General features: G+C 40.7%; 1 protein-coding gene across 1 annotated transcript in view; it reads left to right on the top strand.

Moving 5' to 3' along the window:
- The window catches only part of LOC150087120 (twitchin-like), a 3,511,780-nt gene that overhangs the window by 1,456,114 nt on the left and 2,031,477 nt on the right, over window positions 1-24,189 (top strand). Inside the window, 1 exon segment of the mRNA XM_090372971.1 lies at window positions 898-1,200. Coding sequence (XP_090229097.1) covers window positions 898-1,200 — 303 coding nt within the window.

The raw sequence follows: 24,189 nt of genomic DNA, 5'->3' as shown, positions 1-24,189 counted from the left end.
GCCTTAGTTGCTAATGCTCCTAAAAACCGAATAACTAGCTAACCTTCTTCATGACTTTTAGTCGAGGTATGGAGTGGTACCCAAGATCTGAAATTTTTCCAGGCCTTTTCCTAAGTGACCTAAGTAAGTGACCTAAATGCAGGTAAATGATTACATGGGTCATTTCATGATTAGATATCAATCAGTGTGTTTTGACAGGTGTGTCTTTTATGTATAAAAGATTTGACTTATTTCACACCTCTACATATTACATACAAAAGTACATGCGGGGGTTGGCGAGCAAAGTAAGCAGGGGCAGAGCCCCCTAGTTATTATTATTATAGTTTTGTCATTAGTAATTTATTTCAAATGTTTATTTATTTATTTATTTTTCACTCATATGGTTTTTATATTTGTTTCTTTGAAAAGTTGTTTTTAATACATTTAATTTATTGTCAAATATGACTGGTAAACAACTAATTCTTAGGACAAGTTTGCTGAGTGGTTTGAATGCCAGATTTATTTTAGAATGCTTATATAATTCTTGTAGAAATTTCTGCAATTGGTATACAAATAAGAAGCAACCATTATGATGTTAGAAATTGTAAACTTATGCTGACCACGAATAAAATTACTTTGAATTATTCACCTTTGCTGAAAATTATAAGAATATACTATTTTAACTTCAGTACTGATTATAATTGTTAACTTTGAAGTCTTAATTTTCTAATGAATTGTAATTTGCAGTTTAAAGGGAATAGCACATAGAAATGTTTATTATGATATAGTATAATCATATACAGTATACTGCTGTAATCAGTTAATTTGTAATTGTCTTGTTTTTTTTATTCTTTTCATTTTGTGGTTAGCATAAAGCTAAGAAGTTAAAAAGAATGCTTTATATTATTATTTGTATAGATGAACCTGGAAAGCCTGGAAAGCCTGAGCCAACAGATTGGGACAAAGACCATGTGGATTTAAAATGGGCACCACCTGCTAATGATGGAGGAGCACCTATCCAGAAATATATTGTGGAAAAGAGGAAAAAGGGTTCACATAAATGGCAGAAAGCAAAAGAAGTTTCTGGTGATAAGAATTCAGCCACTGTTGGTGATTTAGAAGAAGGAGAGGAATATGAGTTTAGAGTAATGGCTGTTAACAAAGGGGGTCGTGGTGAACCTAGTGATGCATCTAGATCAGTTATAGCAAAGCCTAGATCATGTGAGTTAATTATTCTTAACTTCAGAATTGTCATTACTGTGTTTTGATATGAAAACCTTAGCAAAAGGAAATTACATAATGATCATTTGTTGTCCATTACCTTGTAATATTTTGTAGTCCATGTGCCACTGAAAAATCTTTAAAGAATATCAGTGACAAGAGACAGTTGCAGAAGAGAGAGAGAGAGAGAGAGAGAGAGAGAGAGAGAGAGAGAGAAAATTCATAAAAATTCATAAAATTGTTTTTAATTAACATTAGCATTAGTAGAGGCATTTGATGCAAGAAAGCAAGCTTATGCAGCATCAGCCAAAAAAAAAAAAAAAAAAAAACCCACTTCCACTTCACCCCTCTGTTCGTTCAAAATACCTGTCCAGCTGAGCCTTAAACTTATTTAGGCTATCAACCTCCACCACAAGGGATGGCAGTCTGTTCCACCAACCAACCACCCGCTGGCTAAAGGCAAATTTCCGCACGTCTATCCTACATCTGTCTTTCCTCAATTTGAATTTATGCCCTCTCAGGTGATTTTTCTGAGCTAGAGGAAGAATCCCATCAGCATTGAGCATGCTTAAACCATTCAAGGCTTTATACACCTCTATCAGATCACCTCGCTGGTGCCTAGTCTCCAGACACTGTAATTTGCAAAACTTAAGCCTTTTTTCATAAGAGCACCCCTTTGTTCCATTCACTAATCTTGTTGCCCTTCTCTGTACTCGTTCCAGCAGCTCTACATCCTTCTTGAAATGAGGCCTCCAGACCTGTATACAGTACTCTAGGTGTGGCCTGACCATTGCCTTATACAATGGAATAATCACCTCCTTATCCCTGCTGGAAAAATTCCTGTACATCATTGACAATACTCCATGAGCTACTCTTGCAGCCCGTCTGCACTGCTCAGAGAACTTCATATCTGCCTGCACAACCACCCCCAAGTCCCTTTCATTCTCTACCACTGTCAGTGTAGTACCACAGAGTTGATACGTTGCTCTGGGGTTGCTGTTTCCCATGTGTAGTACTTTACATTTGTCAATGTTAAACTTCATTTGCCACCTCTCAGCCCATCTGCTCAACCTTTCCAGATCCTGTTGCAGCAGCATAGTGTCAGTAGTGTCCTTGACAACCCTGCCAACCTTTGTATCATCTGCAAACTTGGACATTAAGCTTGATATACCATCATCAATATCATTTATAAATACAGAAAACAATAATGGACCCAACACTGAGCCCTGAGGGACTCCACTAATAACATTAGTCCACGATGAGCAGTGTCCATTGATTACCACTCTCTGTCTTCTCCCCCTCAACCACCCCTTTATCCATAGCAGCAATTTGCCTCCAATGTCACACTGCTCCAATTTGTGTAGCAGTCTTCCATGTGCAACAGTATCAAAAGCCTTTCTAAGATCCAAGTATATAATATCAAAGTTACTCCCTGCATCCAGTTCTTTTGTGACTGCATCATAATATCCAATCAAGTTGGTCAGGCAAGACTTCCCCTTAACAAAACCATGCTGTGTCTGAGCTATAACTGAAGTCTTGTCTAAATGATCCTGCAGTGCTTCTTTAACCAGTGCCTCCATTAATTTTCCTGGAACAGAAGTTAAGCTCACAGGTCTATAATTACTTGTGTCAGCCTTTGATCCTCCTTTGTGAATTGGGGTCACATTTGCACATTTCCAGTCTATGGGTACCTCCCCTGAGTCCAAGGAAGCTCTCATAATTATGGCTAAGGGTTTGCTTACTTCCTTTGCTGCCTCCTTTAATATAACTGGATAGATCCCATCCACCCCGGGTGCCTTTCTTGTGTTTATCTTCAACAGTTTCTCCTCCACTTTACTCCCAGTTATTTCAAGATTCTGTAGCTTACTGCTAGAGTTGAATACACCTCTGGCATTCCCCTTGCTGAATAACTCCTCATGTGTGAATGTCGATGCAAAACATTCATTTAGTTTGTTAGCTACCTGAGCAGGATCATCAACAGTTGACCCATCAATATCAAGTGGACCAATCTGATTCATCCCCTTCCTTCTAGAGTTAACATAAGTAAAGAACTCCTTGCTGTTTTTCTTTGCATCCCTTGCCAAGGATTTCTCGTAATCTGCCTTCGCCTGCCTAACCTCCTTTGTAACTTGGTTGATCAACTTGTATCTATCATAGGCTTCTGTGTCATGTGTTAATTTGTAAGTATCCCATGCATTTTTCTTCTCTGCCATATGCCTCATTAGTTCATCTGACATCCATTTTGGCCTAAACCTTGAACAATATTTCTTAGTTGGTATGTAAAGCCTAGTAGCTTCCAAGATAAGTTCTTTGAATGCTTCCCATTTTGAATTTGCTGTTGGTAACATCATCAGTTGGTCCCACTGTATAGAATTTAAATACTGTCTCAGTCCATCGTAGTCGCCTTTACGGAAGCAATAACCCTTCCCTTTACCCCTAATGGTAGTTACCTCTTTCAGTATATCCCACTTCAGCACACTGTGATCACTGCCACCTAGTGGTTCATTTATCTGCAGATTCTTAATGCATGAAGAATCACTGCTGATAATCAAATCAAGAGTATTACTCCCTCTAGTTGCCTCCCGAACATGCTGATGTAGAAAACAATCATCCAATAAATCCACAAAAGCCCTGCTAGTGTTGTGAGTAACCAGCCCCCAAATTCCAGTCAATATCTGGGAAATTAAAATCTCCCATTATAAGACTCTCTGATTTACTGGCCCACTCTATTTCCCTGTACAGTTCCTTATTATACTCGTCAGAGTCATTAGGCCTATAGCACACTCCTACTCTCAATTTTGATCTCCCAATGCTTATGTCACACCAAACTGACTCAACACTGCACTGTCCAGCGATGTCAACTGGCTTCACTTCCTTGGTTTTTATGTGTTTCCTAACTAATAGCATAACCCCCCCCCCTTCCTATCCTGTCTATCCTTTCTGTAGATGTTGTACTCCCCAAATTGCAGTTCTGCATCCCTTATATCTGTGTGACACCACGTCTCTGATATCCCAACAATATCTGCCTTTGATGTTTTGAGGAATACCTCAAATTCATCAAATTTATTTACTAAACTCCTAGCATTGGTGTACACGCAAGTATACTTGCACCTGTTTCTATTCTTAGCTACCCTAACACAACCCATGTGTTTACTTGTACCGCAATGGCTCCCAGCAGTCTCTGAAATACCATGCATCTTGTTTTTCAGGCTTCTGCTCATTCTAATAGAAGCAGTGCAAGAATCTCTTTCACCTCTGCCAGTGGCTACTGTCAATCTATTGGTCTTTGTCTCCCCCCAAGCTAGCAGTTTTCCGACCCACCTAACACTGCCTCGATAGCATCAGCAAATATTCTTGCACCCTTTCTATTTAAGTGTATCCCATCCCTGTAGAAGCAATCCCTCCTGTTAACAAGTACAGTCCAGGCTGAAAAAAATTCTACCCCTTGAGCCTTGCACAATCTTTCCAGGGCCGAATTGATCGACAAGGCTCTCATCAAGGCTCTCGACAAGGCTAATCATCAAGTGCAAGTGGATTCTGGCTAGGGAAAACCATTGTTTGGTAGTTTTCACATCCAGATTATGGAACAATGTGGATACTGTTCATATGAGTTATTGGAGCAGAAGCAGACCATAAGATCCCTAATGTCAACACCAGATCATTTATCTAGACCTGTAATTTATCTGGCTGTTGCACTATTTACAAACTGGGGCAAAAGGTCTAAAGTGTAAATTATGGTGGTTTTTTTTTTTTTGAAAATCCCAAACACGAGAGGTATTAGAATCTATAGTACTTAGTACCATGCATGGGTTGAAGGTTGAAAAAAGATATTTGTTGACATTAGAATTGAACTTCTGTAGATTTTAATTTCCAGGAAATACGTATGAAGGAAAGTTGCCCCAGAGAACAGAAGTTGAATGAATAAAGTGAGGAAGAAGAAAAGTTGGTTCTGTGAGTTTGAAGTTGGATATTTAAAAGAATGTTGACTGGTTGTGGCATGGATTCGGACAGGTTTGGAAGAGAGAGCGGGAATTATAGAAGCCAATTCGGATGAACAGTGCTTATGGAAGTATCCATAGAAAAGACGTGCAGCAGAAACAGAATGTCTATGGGACAGGGAGTGGAAAGACTATTGGGAGGTGAGTCATTAATTAATCTAACTGCCCTCCAAATGGAATATAGAAGCCTGAGAGAGGTATTGGGAGCACCGCCCCACATGTGGGAGCAATGCTCTTTAGTAGGGCAGATTAGCAATTGGTACAGAGTGAACAACTGTTTGGAAGAAAAGTAATGCCGAGAGCGAAAGAGAAAACCCACAGTTTTTTAGATGCGGAGGAAGCAATATTTGTAATGTGCTTATGCCAAGAGAGATTAGAAGTCAGGGTAATCCCAATACTGCTAACCCCACTTTCACCATTACTACAATCGCTAGCAACGTACTGCTGTTCTCTTCTGCTGGTCGCTTGTTCACTGGTTGGCACCCAGGCAACTAAAAGTGCATACACCAACTACAAATCCATCATTAAAACATGTAGGTAACAATGGTCTCACCTCTGAAAAGCTCAAATAAAAGATAAACTGCCGAAGATAAAAAAAGAGCCAAAACTGTGGACATCTAGTATCAGGAAAAGCAGGTGACAAGAAGTAATTATAGCAACGCTCTGCATTGGTCATTCACATCAAACTCATCTGTATTTGCTTATGGGAGAGAACCCTCCTCATTGTTTCTTTTGCCAGTTGCAGCTAACAATAAAACTTATTCTCATTGAATGTCCCCAACTTTCAACTACCAGCAAATCAAGCTTTATCTCCCTATCTCACATGCATGAATCATTAACCTTATTACATATTCTTGGCTATGAAGCAAATTTTGAGGAACTGTTTACTTATTTCAAACGGATAAATCTTTATAATAGTCTGTGATGGCAATTACATGTGAAACTTGTGATAAGAAAATATTGAACAGGCACAATCCCAAGAGGCCCTTGTGCCAAAAAAAACAAATACAACAACAACACCTGGTTGGCACCACTCCTGCCTCCACATGGCAGGGCTGGTAACCTGGGAGAAGGAATTCCCTCTTCCAGGGCTAAAAGGAACAACGATGGATTGTGATGCATATCCTTCACTAGAAACCACAGGTGGCAGACTTGTTAGCTCTGTCTCTGAACATTACTTGACTCGTCCAAAGAGACAACGAACTGAAAACCAGAGTGCTGATATGCCAGCATTTCTCATAATGCACTCCTTATCCACACATCCTGTTGGCAAGCTATTGCCTTTTCTAATAAAGAAATATTTAGAATCGGTTGTTGAATCTCGTAAAATGATCAGACATCTCCAATTTAGAGACCTTCCAATTGAAGCTTCCAAGCCAAGTCATTCAAAAAAATTGTTAAAATTAACAATATTTAAAAATATTCCAGTGTCAGTTATGCCCCATGACACTCTGAACACCTCTAAAGGTGTTATCAGCCAATGGACTTACTGTCTCTGAGGAACAAATAGTACAAGAACTCTGTGAGCAAAACGTGACTCATGCACAAAGAATTATGACCAAAAAAGGTCCATCATTTTGACATTTAGTACACCAACTCTTCCATCTTCTTTTAAGCCGACCGGGCTAGCCGAGTGGGTAAATTGCTTGCCTGGCAACCCAAAGGTCGCGGGTTCGATTCCTGCCTCGGGCTTGGATCAAAGTACTAAACCTTGGGAGGTGCATTATGGCCACAGAAGCCTATGCGCCAACAACTACCAAAAAAAAAAAAAAAAAAAAAAAATCTTCTTTTAAAGCAGGTTACTTAAACTGCAAGATTTGACCTTGCATCCTGAATCCTATTTACTGCTTTAAGTGCCAGAAGTACGGCCATTCACAGACGGCATGCAGAGGCGATGCTGTGTGCCCTATTTGTGGCTCCAAGGAGACTGTACAGCTTCCACTCCTATTTGCCCAAACTGTAAAGGAAGTCATCTGCATTTTCTAAAGCATGTGACCTTTGGAAAACAGGGAAAAAAATCCAGAAATATAAAGTGCAGCATAAAGTCTCATACCCAGAAGCAAGAAAGCAAATAATGTTAACCATGCCTAGCAGATCATATGCATCGATCACCAAAATCAGCCCCTCAGCTGTAACTCAAACAGATGTCTCCATAGAACCAAACATTTCCTTTGCCACCTGGGCCAAAACTGTGTTCTGAAATTGTTGAAAATTAGAAGAAAGCGAAAACACACAATAGCAACATAGAAATTAATGTTGATGACACAGTACTAGAGTTACTTGCTAATGATATCATGGATACAGGATTCCAACCTTTCCAAGAAATGAAAAATCAAAACTAAGCAGACAGAAACATTCTCAGAAAAAACAGTCAGATCAATCTTCCTCAAATAAATCCAACCAATGAATAAATTCCTAAAATGGAACTGTAGAGGAGTGCGCAGTAATAGAGATGACCTGAACGATTTACTAATTAAAACTAATGCAGTAGGTGTATGCTTACAGGAAATCTTTCTATTACCACAAATTTCTGTCAAATTAAGAAATTTATACTATGTTTAGGCGAGACAGAGATTCTGACACTCCTGCTCATGGCTGGGTTGCTATTCTTGTGAAAACTACTATATCATCAAGACATCTCCAACTACAAACCTCTTTAGAAGTTGTAACAGTTCGGATAGTAATGGGAATATTGCTAACCCTTGCATCCATTTTTATCTCACCGAATTATCCTTGCTCCCAACAGAACTTGACAGTCTTATCACACAACTTTCACCTCCTATCTGTTTACTCGGTGATTTCAATGGTCACCATCCATTGTGAGGAGAGGCCAATTGAATGAAACATTCCTGGATAACCATAATCTGACTGTATTAAACACTGGGTCTCCAACTCATGTTCAACTGCTTACAGGTACAACATCAGCCATAGACTACTTATCCATCTGCCCCTTGACATGGGCACCTGTACATGGTGAGGGGACCTCCCAGTGATGCTGCTGGCCTTCCAGATTAGCATCATTGGGATCTAGCACCCATACCTTTGTCCCTTTGTGGAATCCGGCTTGTGCAGCTATGCACTGTGACCCGTGGAAACTCAGAAAGGGGGATCCTGGTGGTTGAGGGACCCAGTTGGCCCGATTGGGTTCAGTCGGTGAGCGGTTCTTACTGCTAGGGTCAACTGCGTTCCAATAAACTGCCTCCCTTTGCACCTGGTACGGGATCAAGGCTTATTGGAAACGTGGGTATGATGCTCCTGAGCAAACTTGGTGTCCCATTCATGTATGCAGTATCTGCTAGTTCATGAGTGGGCGTCCCCTCGTAGGGCTCCATGGCTGGTGAGATACTTTGGGCATCTGGAATTTTTACTTTACTCCTATTAGTAATTTAAATCCTCTTTATTCTGTGGCCCTAACAAGATCCCTACCTAATCGAAATGATAGCACAGAAAACAACTCCATAAAAAGAGCCAGAACTGGGGACACACCATCAGTGATGCTACTCTTCCTCATTCTCCGTTCCATTGGAGAACAGTCAATCAAGAAGATGTCATCCTTCTTTATCCAGAAAGGATTAGAAGGATTGGCAGGATCACCAAAATCCGTAACACAACTGCATTCTGGTGACCTTTTGGTCAAAACTTCAAACACAAAACAGGCCAAATAAATTCTGAACTCTACATCCATAGGAGAAACACCTATCACCGTAACCCCCACAAAACTCTGAATTCTTCATGAGGTGTCATATCAGAGTGAGATCTTCTTCATATATCAGAAGAAGAGATCTGCTTCAAATTGAAAGACCAAGGAATGACAGCTGTCATGAGAATATAGATACGAAAGGATGAGAATCTCGTTCCTTTTTTTTTTTTTTTTTTATGTGAACCCCAAACACGAGAGGTATTAGAACCTATAGTACTTAGTACCGTGCTTGGGTTGGAGGTTGAGAAGACGAAAGAAGATATTTGTTGACATTGGACTTGAACTTCTGTAGATTGTAATTTTCAGGAAATACGTATGATGGAAGGTTGTTCCACAAAACGGCAGTTGAATGAATAAATGAGGAAGATGAAAAGTTGGTTCTGTGGGTTTGAAGTTGGAGAGTAAATGGATGTTGGCTGGTGGCGGCACGTTTTCAGACTGTTTTGAAAGAGAGAGTGGGAATTATAGAAGCTAATTCAGAAGAACAGTGCCCATGGAAGTATCTGTAGAAGAGGCATGCAGCAGAAACAGTGCGTCTATGAGACAGCGAGTGCAGAGACTCTGTTAGAGATGAATCATTAATTAACCTAACTGCCCTCTTCTGAATGGAATCAAGAAGCCTGAGAGAGGTTTTGGGGGCACCACCCCAGATGTGGGAACAATATTCCATGGCAGGGCGGATTTGCGATTTATACAGAGTGAGCAGCTGTTTGGAAGAAAAGTAACGCCGAGAGCAAAAGAGAAAACCAAGTTTTTTAGATGCAGAGGAAGCAATATTTGTAATGTGCTTGTGCCAAGAGAGATTAGAAGTCAGGTTAATCCCCAAAAGAGATATATCCTTTTGCCTAGAAATTGGAGTGTCACTAAAGATAAGCATAGGAGCAGAAGAATCCTTTTTGCGAGATATAAGACAAGACTGAGTTTTAGAAGGGTTGAAATCAACTAAGCTGTCTTTGCCCCACTGAAGAATTACCTGAAGATCGGCATTTAAGGAATTGGTAGCAGATTTTCGAGAAGTTGAAGCTCATTGAGCAGGACAAGGTTTCTCAAAATGGAAAGTTGAATGCAATGTGCTATCATCGGCAAAACTATGGATAGGATTTCCAGTCAATGGAAGAAGGTCATTGATATACAAGAGGAAAAGAGTGGGGGAAAGAACTGAACCTTGGGGGACACCGGCATTAGTGGAGAAGTTAGAAGACAGAGAGCCATCAACCATCACCCTCAGTGAGCGATCAGAGAGAAAACTGGATAACCAATTACTAAAAACAGTTGGCAAACCATAAGATGGAAGCTTGTTTAGAAGACCTTTATGCCAAACACGATCAAAAGCCTTTGAGATGTCAAGAGCAACTACTTGTGTTTCACCAAACCTTTCCATTGAATTAGTCCATAAATGGGTAACATAAGCCAGAATATCACCAGTGGATCGACACTGACGGAATTCATACTGGCAATCGTTGATCAGACGGAAGGTTTCAAGGTAGTTTAAGAGTTGGCGGTTAATTGATTTCTCCATTACTTTAGAAAGAGTAGAAGTAATTGGAATGGGATGATAATTGGATGGGAGGGATTTGTCACCCTTTTTAGGAACTGGCTGGATATGAGCAAATTTCCAGGCAGAAGGAAAAACACCTTTAGAATAAGAAAGTGAAAAAAGGCGGCAAAGAATAGGAGTAAGTTCAGGAGCACAGGTTTTGAGAACAAGTGGAGAAATACCATCAGCACCTGGAGCTTTCTTAGCATCGAGATTCATCAAAATCCTTCTGATATCCTTTTGACGGAAGACCACAGGAGGCATTGAATGGAGTGTGTGTTGGGAATGGTGGGAGATGTTTTACCAAGATCATTAATACATGAGCTGGAAGAAAAATGGGATGCTAGCAGGTCAGCTTTTTCCTTGGCTGAAGTGACAACAGAACCATCTGGTTTGGACAGAGGAGGGAGCAGAGATGGGCAAAAGTTGCGGCCAATAGCTTTGGCAAGAGACCAGAATGCTCTGTTACCATTAGGGCAAGAAGCAAGTTTTCTACTCTTAGCCTGTTCAAACTCTAGTTTGGACTGATTAATAACTGCTTTACAATTGTTGCGAGCTTTGGTGTAGGCAGAAAATGAAACTGAAGAATTAGAAACAAGCCAATTACGATATGCAACATTCTTCTCTTGGACAGCCTTAGCACATTTATTGGAAAACCAAGGTTTAGATAAAGGACGAGATTTTAAAGTGGAGTGTGGGATAAAGGATTCCATTCCTGCAAGAATAATTTCACTGACACGATCTGAGCAAACGTTGACATCAGAACTTTTGAAACAGTAATCTGACCAAGGAAAAGAAGAAAAGAAGTCTCACAGGTCATCCCATTTTGCATTCTTGTAATGCCAAACAACACGAGGTTTGGAATAGCCATGAGATAAAGGTTCCATTGGAGAAGAGACAATCACCAAGTTGTGATCTGAAGTGCCTAAAGGAGCTCTCACTTCGACCGTGTACTTAGAAGGGTTGTTTTTGAGAAAAAGATCAAGCGTATTGGCTGTATGATTAGGATTGTCCGGTATTCTTGTAGGTAAATGAACAATCTGTGCTAGGTCATTAGTAATTGCAAAAGCCTCAGCATCTCGACCTGCTGGGTCGGTGTGACTAGAAAACGGAAGCCAGCTGGGGTTGTGAACATTAAAATCACCAAGGAAAATTACCTCACTGTTAGGAGAGTTGGACTGGAGAAAGTCAAGTTGCAACAAGAGGAAGTCAAAGAGCTCCAAGTGATTAGTCGAGTTGGGAGAACGGTAGAGACAACAGATGAATTTGACACAATGAGGTAGAGAGATTTTAAGCCAGAGAAGATCAAAGAGAGGAGATTCCAAATTGCCAAGTCTCTGACAGGGAATATCAGAACGGACATATGCACAAGTACCACCTTTGAGGCGAAAGGAATCATACAGCGAATAATTTGGGCATCTGAGATGAGCAGTAGTTGAATCAACCGATAACTGAGATTCTGTCAGAAAAAGTACATGAGGTTTGGCAGACTGCAAGTGGAAATGGACATCGTTGAGATTAGAATTGAGACCACGTATATTTGTGAAATGAAATAGGAAGTCCTTGGGAGGTTTTGATCTTTTCACAGATAAGCTTGCTCTATTAGTTTGACAATTCATGGTGTATTCAATAGTAAGAAAAAGTGGGTGGGACATGCTGTATGAAGTAATGAAATTTTGGATATGGCGTACATGTGGTAAGAATATACCCAGATCCTTGACATGACGTGGCCTTGACAATGCTCCCCGCATACACACTACTCGGACCCCTCCAGTCACTATCTGGCAGAGTAGAGGTAGCAAGATTATACACTAGCTGATCCGGAAGCCTCCTAGAGAGTTACCAATAGGTCCGGTCCGGTGTACTAACTAGTGGCCGGCCTGCGAAAACCGTTTTAGAGCTGTACCCTCGAAATGTAAGGAATATTGGATCTCGCCACGACGTTCATCATAACCTCAAAAGTCATCAATCATACTGCATGATGGAAGAGATAGGGAAGGGTTGACCGGAACTTAGCTCTAGAGACTAAACATGGGTTCCACCACTTCAAGCCTCCAATAAGCAAAATGGTGGTATTTCACTGGTTGATGAGAGTCATCTTCCACCTAGTACTGCCTGGTAACATAGAGGGGCGGCGTTCCTCCATGTGTTGTGGGCGCCACACCTCGACCCCTGCTTACGTTGGTACACACCAGGGTGGTCACCCACCATGTACTTGTGCATGGAGGTTATACCCAGGATTACTAACAGTCCTACCATCGTGAAGGTGCAAGCAGAGGATTTGGCTGTCACAGACCGTCCGGACTTCGCCGAAATTGGGTCCACTTGACTTGAGTGTCACCCGAATATCAGTTCCATCAAGTTTCCTACCCAAGTTTCCTTACATCGAATACCTCATGACCTATTTCCTCAAGGCAAGCTAATTTAACGGCCCAGTGAGGATTTACATTCCAAACCAAAAATATGGCCACTCACAAACAGCTTGTTGTGGTAACCCTGCATGTGTTTGATTGGGTGCTAAAGACCACAAGAGCAAGGAATGTTCAGTTTCAAAACCGATCTCAGTAAATTGCCAAAGAGAGCACCCTGCCTACTTTAGAGCATGCCAGTGATGGAAGGATGAAAAAGAAATCCAAAAATTAAAAAAATTAAAAACAGAGCTGAATATCTCCTACCCAGAGGCCAGGAAACGTATCTAACCAATAAATAGTGGGACACCTTCATATGCCCAGAAGATTCTACGAAGTGCACTATCGGCACACAAATTGAGATGACTATACCACCAAGAGAGTCATTCACTCCGATTGCATGCTATTTATTGAGTTCTCAAAAGCCCACCCAAAAAACACAGTCAACTGCCATTCCTAATATCCGTTCCTCCTAATGCCCCACTACTACCAAAACCAAGTGGTAAAGAAAAGCCAAAAACATCGGTAGAGTCACCCGTAGTTCTAGAAACAGTGGATGTAGAGGATAAGAAGGTACCAGACGAATCAGTATTGGAACTCTTTGCAGAAGAAGAAATGGACATGGGACAGCATCCATACTTCCCCAAAAAAGTTAAATCCAAGACTGACAAAGGTAAGCCCTCAGCACCTCAGAAATTGCACAATGGACCCACCAAGACAAAATAATGGCTAAATTCCTACAATGGAATTGTCGAGGATTCTGGCAAAATACTGATGACACCAAGGCCCTCCTGCAGAAACACGAGCCAGTCTGCTTTTATTTGTAGGAGACTTACTTAAATGCAAACAATGACCCCACCATGCATAATGTCATAATATTTTGTAAGGATAGAATTGCTGCTGGTCCTGCTCATGGTGGAGTAGCTATTCTTGTGGACAATAGACTCCAGTTCAGCCTGTGCTACTTACAACCAGCATATCGGCTGTTGCAATTCGCTTTACAGTGGGTTTTTTGTTAACCATCTACTCTGTATATTTGCCACCTGGACTGACATCTCCCAGGAAGACCTTGATGATCTTGTAATGCAGTTGCCTCCCCCTTTCTTACTTCTGAGGGATTTCATTGAACATAACACTCTGTGGGGTAGTGTTAGCAATGATGAAAGAGGATGAATTATAACACATATGCTAAATGACGATGACCTCTCTCTTCTAAATGTGGGAACAAACACATTCTTCCACATGCCTACCCATATGTTTTGTGCCATTGATCTCTCTATCTGCTCCCCTTCTCTTACCTGGGAGGTGGAGGTAAACTTGTATGGAAGTGATCACGTCCCCATGATAACCTGCTTACACAGTGGGAGACCGTGTCTTCCTTTTAGGTTACCATGGTGGAAGATTGATCAAGCTGACTGGAATGCCTTCCAAGATCTGGAAAATTTTGATATCACTACAGTCAGTCAGGAGCCTATCAATGATGCAGTCACGTATATCACAGAAAGTATCGTCCAAGCAGCTGCAGTTGCAATTCCAGAAACATCTTCCTGGTTTCCACCATTTCCCAAACCATGGTGGAATCCACAATGCACAGCAAAAAAAAGGCACAAACAAAGCATGGGGGTTATTCTGCTGATAACCCAACACGGCTAATTTAATAGATTTTAAACGGGGATGCTCCAAAGCACGTTTTATCCAACATCAGAGCGAAAAAGAATCCTGGTTCTGTTATAGATTGTCGACCAGCGACAATCTAAAACCAGGCGACCGGCTCTAAAGTAATCTGTGAAAAAGTGTAGAAAATGAAGGGAAAGTACAATGCACACCCCCTCATCAGTCCTGGAACATATTGGATGTATTATTGCAATAGCCAGTGCTCTCAGGGAAACATTTGCTACCATCTCAGCAACCTCATCTTACTCCCCTTAGTTTCTGTTCCTTAAACATAAAGCTGAAAAAAAGGCCCAGGAATTTACATTAAAGGGCTCCCACCCATATAATGTATCTTTTACCATCTACAAGCTAAAAACAGCACTTGTATTCAGAAAAGCTGCTGCATCCATATGGATGCGGCGGCTTTTGTGAGTGCTTTTGTGATTGGAGCTTTTGTGAGCTTTTGTGATTGGACCAGATGACATCTATTAAGAAATGATCAAACATCTGTCACCAAAATCCATCGACCACTTGCTCTTCCTATACAACAAAATCTTCCTTGAAGAGCAGTTTCCAGACACCTGGAGTAAGGCAATTATTCTTGCTTTTGTGAGAATCCTAAATTCCCTACAAATTACTGCCCTATTGCTCTGACTAGTTGCTTGTGTAAATTATTGGAAAGAATGGTCAATGCTCGTCTTTTATGGTATTTAGAATCAAATGACCTTGTCTCCAGATATCAATGTGGCTTCCAAAAGAATAGGTCCACTTTGGACCTTTTAATTGTTTTTATTTGGACCATGTGCAAAATAGCTTTTAGACAACAACCAGACCCTAAGCAGCAGCTCTTCTCTGACATCCGACAACATTTGCACCACCCTTAGATTGTGCCTGAGTAATGGTGCTGTTATGTTTTCTGAGTCCATTTACTGGCAGAATCAAGGCACAGCCATAGGTTCTCTAGTTAATTCAATCATGGCAAACAACAAATGGAATGGAGCAGCAGGAAGGTTGTGCATTTGTGGGTTTGCCAAATTGCATAGCCTTTTAGTGCTGGTACGTGGATGTGTTCGTGGTCGCCCTTTGGGAGTCACGAGACCGGCTCCTACACCACCTCAACTCTCTGTCATCCTTCATTCAATTCACCATCGAACTGGAGTCAGGTAATCCTCTTCCTTTCTTAGACACCCTTGTCCAATGCGAGGATTTGCATTTAAAGACTTCAGTCCTTCACAAGCCAATGTGTGCTGCCCGGTTTACCAACTACTGGTCAGCATATTGGCATGGCACGAGCCCTGCTAACCCATTCCTGGACACACTCCAGTTCTGAGGATGATAGGCACACTGAGGTTACTAAGGTTAAGGCAGATCTGGCAAAGTGAGAATACCCTGCCAGTGCCCTGAATAGGTGCGATCTGCAGGCCTGTGACCATGTTGCCAACTGCAGGGCCCCATGCAGTGATGACTCCATCACGACTGCATTTATCCTGTATTGCCTGAACCTGTATTGTCCGAATGCCCAAACTGCAACAAATTTCTAGTGTCCTACAGGTTAATGGGATAAGGCATTTACAACTTCCAGGGAGAAAGTGGCAATCTCTTGTCTTGAGGGTTAAAACACCAGTCCCTCCCTCCCACAACAGAGTGGATTGGTGTACTGTATTTCCTGCCATGATTGCACAGGCTGCTACATTGGAGAAACCAGCAGAAGACTCAGTAATTGAGTCTCTGAGCACGAGAAAGCCATCCGTTCAGCAGTATTTGGAAGACACATGCAAACAATAAATTATTTGAAATTAAACATGAACCACAAATATTGAGCTCCAGCTTGAGGAAAAACAGGCATGAAGAAGTAACTGGCAAGATTGCACATAGGGCACATGCACCTGACCCACCTTCCTCCCTCTGACACAAATGCAAGCACCTTTATCACTGACCCAACTATTGGGAAACAATGCCAATCTGGATGAGCTTTTTGCTTATCTTAAAGAAATTAGACTTTATGAATATATTTAATATCAAATAAGGCAAACTCCAGCACTGTTCCAAATATTTTAATAGGCAAATTTTGGCCTCGGCTGCCCTTGTGCCGCTAAACCTCTACACTGCCACAAGCACTGTTCGGCAGACGTGGATCACTCAGTGATTGCTGAGCACTTCTGGTCAACCCAGCACAACATAGATTCACGCCACGATGTCGAGATCATTGACCCATCCCACAACTACCGTCATCAAGTCTTATCTCATGTTGTAGTATTTCCTTCAACAGGAACAGAGGTTATCACACCAACCCCATAACTGAGATAACAATCCTCTTAGCTGACAAACTTTGCCACTCGGAGCATACCTGAGTATTATAACTGTAACCACAAACCTCCACTTCAACCAGCTAATTGTTGTAGCACACAATTCTCACCATGCATGACCACCATGGCATGCATATGATGTTCTGTATTTTACAAACAGTTAACTAATACAATTGAAGAAGGATGACATCCATCTGAAAGCTTTTATGTGTATATTACTTTTATTTTTGTTCTAATTAGTCATTAAACAATTGATGCAGTACCATTGTTCTAGTAACTTTACTATTGCGTTTGCGCACGCGCGCACACACACACACACACACACACACGCACACACACACACACACACACACACACACACACACACACACACACACACACACACACACACACACACACACACACACAAACAGCTGATAAAATAAAATATACTTCTCTTACCACAAAGAACTGTAAACAATCTTATCATTACATGAACACTCAAAAGTCTTCATGTAGCAATTAAAATATTTTCATCTGAATTTTTATCTTATTCAATCCAGATTTCGACTGCTGTTAAAACTTTTTTAACATTGCTACAGAATTCAAATACTTTTGAGTGGAAATCAAAAGCACATTTCTCTACTTCCCTTAGTTCATTTTAGTCCCTTCATTAAAATTTTCATTTAGTTTTATATTTGAGACTATTTGGGAAACTGTTAAATCTTTAGCTGAATCTGAGGTACCATTGAATCTATTTAAATCTAGGGTGCTGTTTAATCTATTTAAATCTAAGGTGCTATTTAATCTATTTAAATGTAAGGTGCTATTTTGTCTATTTAAATCTATACTATTTGAGGTGTCAGGATACAAAAACATATTTGTAGATCTTGAGTAATCCTCTGAAAAATCTATCAAATTTTGAACTAAGGTTCTTTACCAAATTATGATAAATCTGCTATAATTTTGTTAATTAAAAGTATCTTCTGAGAAAAAAATTAAAACCATTATTTTATAAGGTTAACATTAGCATTGGCATTAGTAGAGGCATATGATTTAAGAAAGGCAGCTTATATTGCAGCAGCAAAAAAAAAAAAAAAACTTCCCATTTTACCCATCCATTCACTCCAAATGTTTATCTAGTTCTGCCTTGAACATATTTAAGTTACTGACCTCCACTACAACAGATGGAAGTTTGTTACAACTATCAACCACCTGGCTAAAGGCAAATTTCTGCACATCAATTCTACAATTGTCTTTCCTCAATTTCAATTTATGTCCCCTCAGGTGGGAAGAATCTCATTTTCATTGAGCTTGCTCAATCCATTCAAAGCCTTATACACCTCAGTTACATCACTTTGCAGGTTCCTAGAGCCTAGAAGCTGCAATTTGCAGAACTTAAGCCTTTCTTGAACCTTTGTTCCATTCACCAATCTCATTGCCCTTCTCTATACTCATTCCAGCAGCTCTACATCTTTCCTAAAATGAGGCCTCTAGACCTGTATGCAGTTCTCAAGTTGTGGCCTGACCATTACCTTATACAAGGGGACAATCGCCCTCTTATCTCTGCTAACAAAATTCCTGTATGTCATTGACAAGACACCTGATAGGTGGAACAGGACCAGGGTATGTCTGCCAGGGGCAAAGGTTGATGACGTTGTAGAGTGAATATCATCTTTTAAGGGCACATAAGGTGATATAGTTGTACACGTTGGCACTAATAATATTAAGAGTAGGAGACCGGCAGAATTACTTAACAAGTACAGGTCACTGTTGAACGAAAGCCGAGAATTAGGGTTGAATTTGAAAGTGTCTGCAATTCTGCCCAGACACGATAGGAGGGAGTATATGATGAGAGCCTTGTCGATCAATTCGGCCCTGGAAAGATTGTGCAAGGCTCAAGGGGTAGAATTTTTTTCAGCCTGGACTGTACTTGTTAACAGGAGAGATTGCTTCTACAGGGATGGGATACACTTAAATAGAAAGGGTGAAAGAATATTTGCTGATGCTATCGAGGCAGTGTAGGTGGGTCGGAAAACTGTTAGCTTGGGGGGAGACAAAGACCAATAGATTGACAGTAGCCACTGGCAGAGGTGAAAGAGATTCTTGCACTGCTTCTATTAGAATGAGCAGAAGCCTGAAAAACAAGATGCATGGTATTTCAGAGACTGCTGGGAGCCATTGCGGTACAAGTAAACACATGGGTTGTGTTAGGGTAGCTAAGAATAGAAACAGGTGCAGGTATACTTGCGTGTACACCAATGCTAGGAGTTTAGTAAATAAATTTGATGAATTTGAGGTATTGCTCAAAACATCAAAGGCAGATATTGTTGGGATATCAGAGACGTGGTGTCACACAGATATAAGGGATGCAGAACTGCAATTTGGGGAGTACAACGTCTACAGAAAGGATAGACAGGATAGGAAGGGGGGAGGGGTTATGCTATTAGTTAAGAAACACATAAAAACCAAGGAAGTGAAGCCAGTCGACATCGCTGGACAGTGCAGCGTTGAGTCAGTTTGGTGTGACATAAGCATTGGGAGATCAAAATTGAGAGTAGGAGTGTGCTATAGGCCTAATGACTCTGATGAGTATAATAAGGAACTGTACAGGGAAATAGAGTGGGCCAGTAAATCAGAGAGTCTTATAATGGGAGATTTTAATTTCCCAGATATTGACTGGAATTTGGGGGCTGGTTACTCACACACTAGCAGGGCTTTTGTGGATTTATTGGATGATTGTTTTCTACATCAGCATGTTCGGGAGGCAACTAGAGGGAGTAATACTCTTGATTTGATTATCAGCAGTGATTCTTCATGCATTAAGAATCTGCAGACAAATGAACCACTAGGTGGCAGTGATCACAGTGTGCTGAAGTGGGAGTTACTGAAAGAGGTAACTACCATTAGGGGTAAAGGGAAGGGTTATTGCTTCCGTAAAGGCGACTACGATGGACTGAGACAGTATTTAAATTCTATACAGTGGGACCAACTGATGATGTTACCAACAGCAAATTCAAAATGGGAAGCATTCAAAGAACTTATCTTGGAAGCTACTAGGCTTTACATACCAACTAAGAAATATTGTTCAAGGTTTAGGCCAAAATGGATGTCAGATGAACTAATGAGGCATATGGCAGAGAAGAAAAATGCATGGGATACTTACAAATTAACACATGACACAGAAGCCTATGATAGATACAAGTTGATATGCAACCAAGTTACAAAGGAGGTTAGGCAGGCGAAGGCAGATTACGAGAAATCCTTGGCAAGGGATGCAAAGAAAAACAGCAAAGAGTTCTTTACTTATGTAAACTCTAGAAGGAAGGGGATGAATCAGATTGGTTCACTTGATATTGATGGGTCAATTGTTGATGATCCTGCTCAGGTAGCTAACAAACTAAATGAATATTTTGCATCGACATTCACACATGAGGAGTTATTCAGCAAGGGGAATGCCAGAGGTGTATTCAACTCTAGCAGTAAGCTACAGAATCTTGAAATAACTGGGAGTAAAGTGGAGGAGAAACTGTTGAAGATAAACACAAGAAAGGCACCCGGGGTGGATGGGATCTATCCAGTTATATTAAAGGAGGCAGCAAAGGAAGTAAGCAAACCCTTAGCCATAATTATGAGAGCTTCCTTGGACTCAGGGGAGGTACCCATAGACTGGAAATGTGCAAATGTGACCCCAATTCACAAAGGAGGATCAAAGGCTGACACAAGTAATTATAGACCTGTGAGCTTAACTTCTGTTCCAGGAAAATTAATGGAGGCACTGGTTAAAGAAGCACTGCAGGATCATTTAGACAAGACTTCAGTTATAGCTCAGACACAGCATGGTTTTGTTAAGGGGAAGTCTTGCCTGACCAACTTGATTGGATACTATGATGCAGTCACAAAAGAACTGGATGCAGGGAATAACTTTGATATTATATACTTGGATCTTAGAAAGGCTTTTGATACTGTTGCACATGGAAGACTGCTACACAAATTGGAGCAGTGTGACATTGGAGGCAAATTGCTGCTATGGATAAAGGGGTGGTTGAGGGGGAGAAGACAGAGAGTGGTAATCAATGGACACTGCTCATCGTGGACTAATGTTATTAGTGGAGTCCCTCAGGGCTCAGTGTTGGGTCCATTATTGTTTTCTGTATTTATAAATGATATTGATGATGGTATATCAAGCTTAATGTCCAAGTTTGCAGATGATACAAAGGTTGGCAGGGTTGTCAAGGACACTACTGACACTATGCTGCTGCAACCGGATCTGGAAAGGTTGAGCAGATGGGCTGAGAGGTGGCAAATGAAGTTTAACATTGACAAATGTAAAGTACTACACATGGGAAACAGCAACCCCAGAGCAACGTATCAACTCTTGGTACTACACTGACAGTGGTAGAGAATGAAAGGGACTTGGGGGTGATTGTGCAGGCAGATATGAAGTTCTCTGAGCAGTGCAGACGGGCTGCAAGATTGGCTCATGGAGTATTGTCAATGATATACAGGAATTTTTCCAGCAGGGATAAGGAGGTGATTATTCCATTGTATGAGGCAATGGTCAGGCCACACCTAGAGTACTGTATACAGGTCTGGAGGTGTCATTTCAAGAAGGATGTAGAGCTGCTGGAACGAGTACAGAGAAGGGCAACAAGATTAGTGAATGGAACAAAGGGGTGCTCTTACGAAGAAAGGCTTAAGTTTTGCAAATTACAGTGTCTGGAGACTAGGCACCAGCGAGGTGATCTGATAGAGGTGTATAAAGCCTTGAATGGTTTAAGCATGCTCAATGCTGATGGGATTCTTCCTCTAGCTCAGAAAAATCACCTGAGAGGGCATAAATTCAAATTAAGGAAAGACAGATGTAGGATAGATGTGCGAAAATTTGCATTTAGCCAGCGGGTGGTTGGTTGGTGGAACAGACTGCCATCCCTTGTGGTGGAGGTTGATAGCCTAAATAAGTTTAAGGCTCAGCTGGACAGGTATTTTGAACGAACAGAGGGGTGAAGTGGAAGTGGGTTTTTTTTTTTTTTTTTTCTTTTGGCTGATGCTGCATAAGCTTGCTTTCTTGCATCAAATGCCTCTACTAATGCTAATGAACTACTCTTGCAGCCTTTTTGCACTGCTCAGAAAATTTCATATCTGACTGCACAAGAATCCCCAGGTCCTTTTCTTTCTCCACTACCCTTAGTGTAGTACCACTCAGTTGATACTTAACCTGGGATTACTGCTAGCCATATGCAGTACTTTACATACATTTGTCAATTCTCAACTTCAGTTGCCACCTCTCAGCCCAACTTTTCCAGATCTTGTACTATTGTTACTGTCATTAACAACCATGCCACATTATACCATCTGCACATTTAGACATTAAACTTGATATACTTTCATCAGTATCATCGATAAATACACAAAACAACAAATGGCCCAGTACCTAGCCCTGGGGGACTCCACTTAGTCCACATAGAGCAGTGTCCATTTAGTACTATTCACTGCCATCCCCCCACTCAACCATCCCTTTATCCATTGCAGCAACCTGTCCTTAATGCCATACCTCTCCAATAGTCTTCCATGTGCAACAGTATCAAAAGCTTTCCTGAAATCCAAGTAGATGATATCAAAACTATTTTTGGCATTCAGTTCCTTTGTGACCACATCATAGTATTCAATCAAATTGGTCAGGCAAGACTTTCCCTTAACAAACCCATGCTGTGTCTTAACTATTACTGCAGTCTTGTCGAGATGATTTTGCAATGCTTCTTTAACCAGTGATTCCATTATTTTCCCCAGAACACAAGTTAAACTAACAGGTCTGTAGTTACTTCTGTCACACTTTGAACCCCCTTTGTGAATTGGTGATACATTTGCACACCTCCAGTCCATGGAGACCTCCCGAGAATCCAGAAGCTCTCATAATTATGGCTTAGGGTTTGCTTACTTCCTTTGCTGTTTCCTTTAATATGACTGGGTAGATCACATCCACCCAAGGTGCCTTATGTTTAACTGCAGGAATTTTTCCTCCACTTTGCTCTCAATTATTACAGAACCACTTAGCTCCCTGTTAGAGTTTGATAAACTTCTGGCATTCTCCTCCTTGAATAACTCCTCATGTGTGAATGTAGATGCAAAATACTCATTCAGTTTATCAGCTACCTGAGCATGATCATCAACAGTCAAAACATCAATGTTAAGTGGACCAATCTAATTCATCCCTTTCCTTCTAGAATTTACATAAGAAAAGAACTCTGCTGTTTTTCTTTACAATCTTTGCCAAAGATTTCTCATAATCTGCCTTCGCCTGCCTAACCTCCTTTGTAACTTCATTACAGACTAGCTTATATCTGCCATAGGCTCTCACTGATTATTTATATGCATCCCATGCATTTCTTCTCTGCTACTAGCCTCATTAATTCATCTGACAATAATTAATATCACTTTCATTGATTTTCAGAGTATTATCAGATTCACTATACATCCTTGAACATATGTGTCCTCCCTGAAGAAAAATTTTAGCTTATATCTGCCATAGGCTCTCACTGATTATTTATATGCATCCCATGCATTTCTTCTCTGCTACTAGCCTCATTAATTCATCTGACAATAATTAATATCACTTTCATTGATTTTCAGAGTATTATCAGATTCACTATACATCCTTGAACATATGTGTCCTCCCTGAAGAAAAATTTTGCTTATAATCTTGTATAAAAATTATATACTTTGTAAGGTCATTTTCATTTAAATTTTCCTATACATTTTTTTCACGATATTGATGATGTATAGTGTTATATCAATAGGAGGCTATTCTGTTAAATTCCACATTGGATGTTCTACTTCTGTTTAATAGGAAATTAACTTTGAAGGAATTTAAATGTCCCCCACTTAATAATTTTTTGTAGATGAGTCTTATTTTTATCATCATCATCATCGTCGTCATCAGCCATTTTCAATCTACTGCAGGATGAAGGCCTCTCTAGCAACTTTCTAGTTCCTTCTGTTTTGAGCACTAGCCATCCATTTACTACCCACAAACTCATGAATATCATCTATCCATCTCTGCCTTTGTCTTCCAGGTTTTCTTCTAGCTCCTCTTGGGTACCAATCTATTATTTTCTTAGTCCATCTGTCATCATGTCTTCGAGCTATGTGTCCTGCCCAAGACCATTTTAGTTCTTTAGTTTTGATAAGAATGTCCTTTACTTGAGTTTGCTGCCTAATCCACGTGTTTCTCTTCTTATCTAACGGTCTGATTCCCAATATAATTCTTTCCATTCTTCGCTGTGTAGTTCTCAGCTTCTCTTCCATTCTTTTGGTGAGTACCCAAGTTTTACTTCCATAAGGTCATGGTGGGGAGTATACATTGGTTCATTATTTTACGTTTCAGACAAACTGGGATATTGCTCTTCAG

The sequence above is a fragment of the Mastigoproctus giganteus genome, chromosome 4, assembly GCF_048544385.1.
Source record: "Mastigoproctus giganteus isolate SK-2022 chromosome 4, ASM4854438v1, whole genome shotgun sequence".
NCBI classification, from domain to species: Eukaryota; Metazoa; Arthropoda; class Arachnida; order Uropygi; family Thelyphonidae; genus Mastigoproctus; species Mastigoproctus giganteus.
This window is presented reverse-complemented; position numbering and strand designations above follow the sequence as displayed.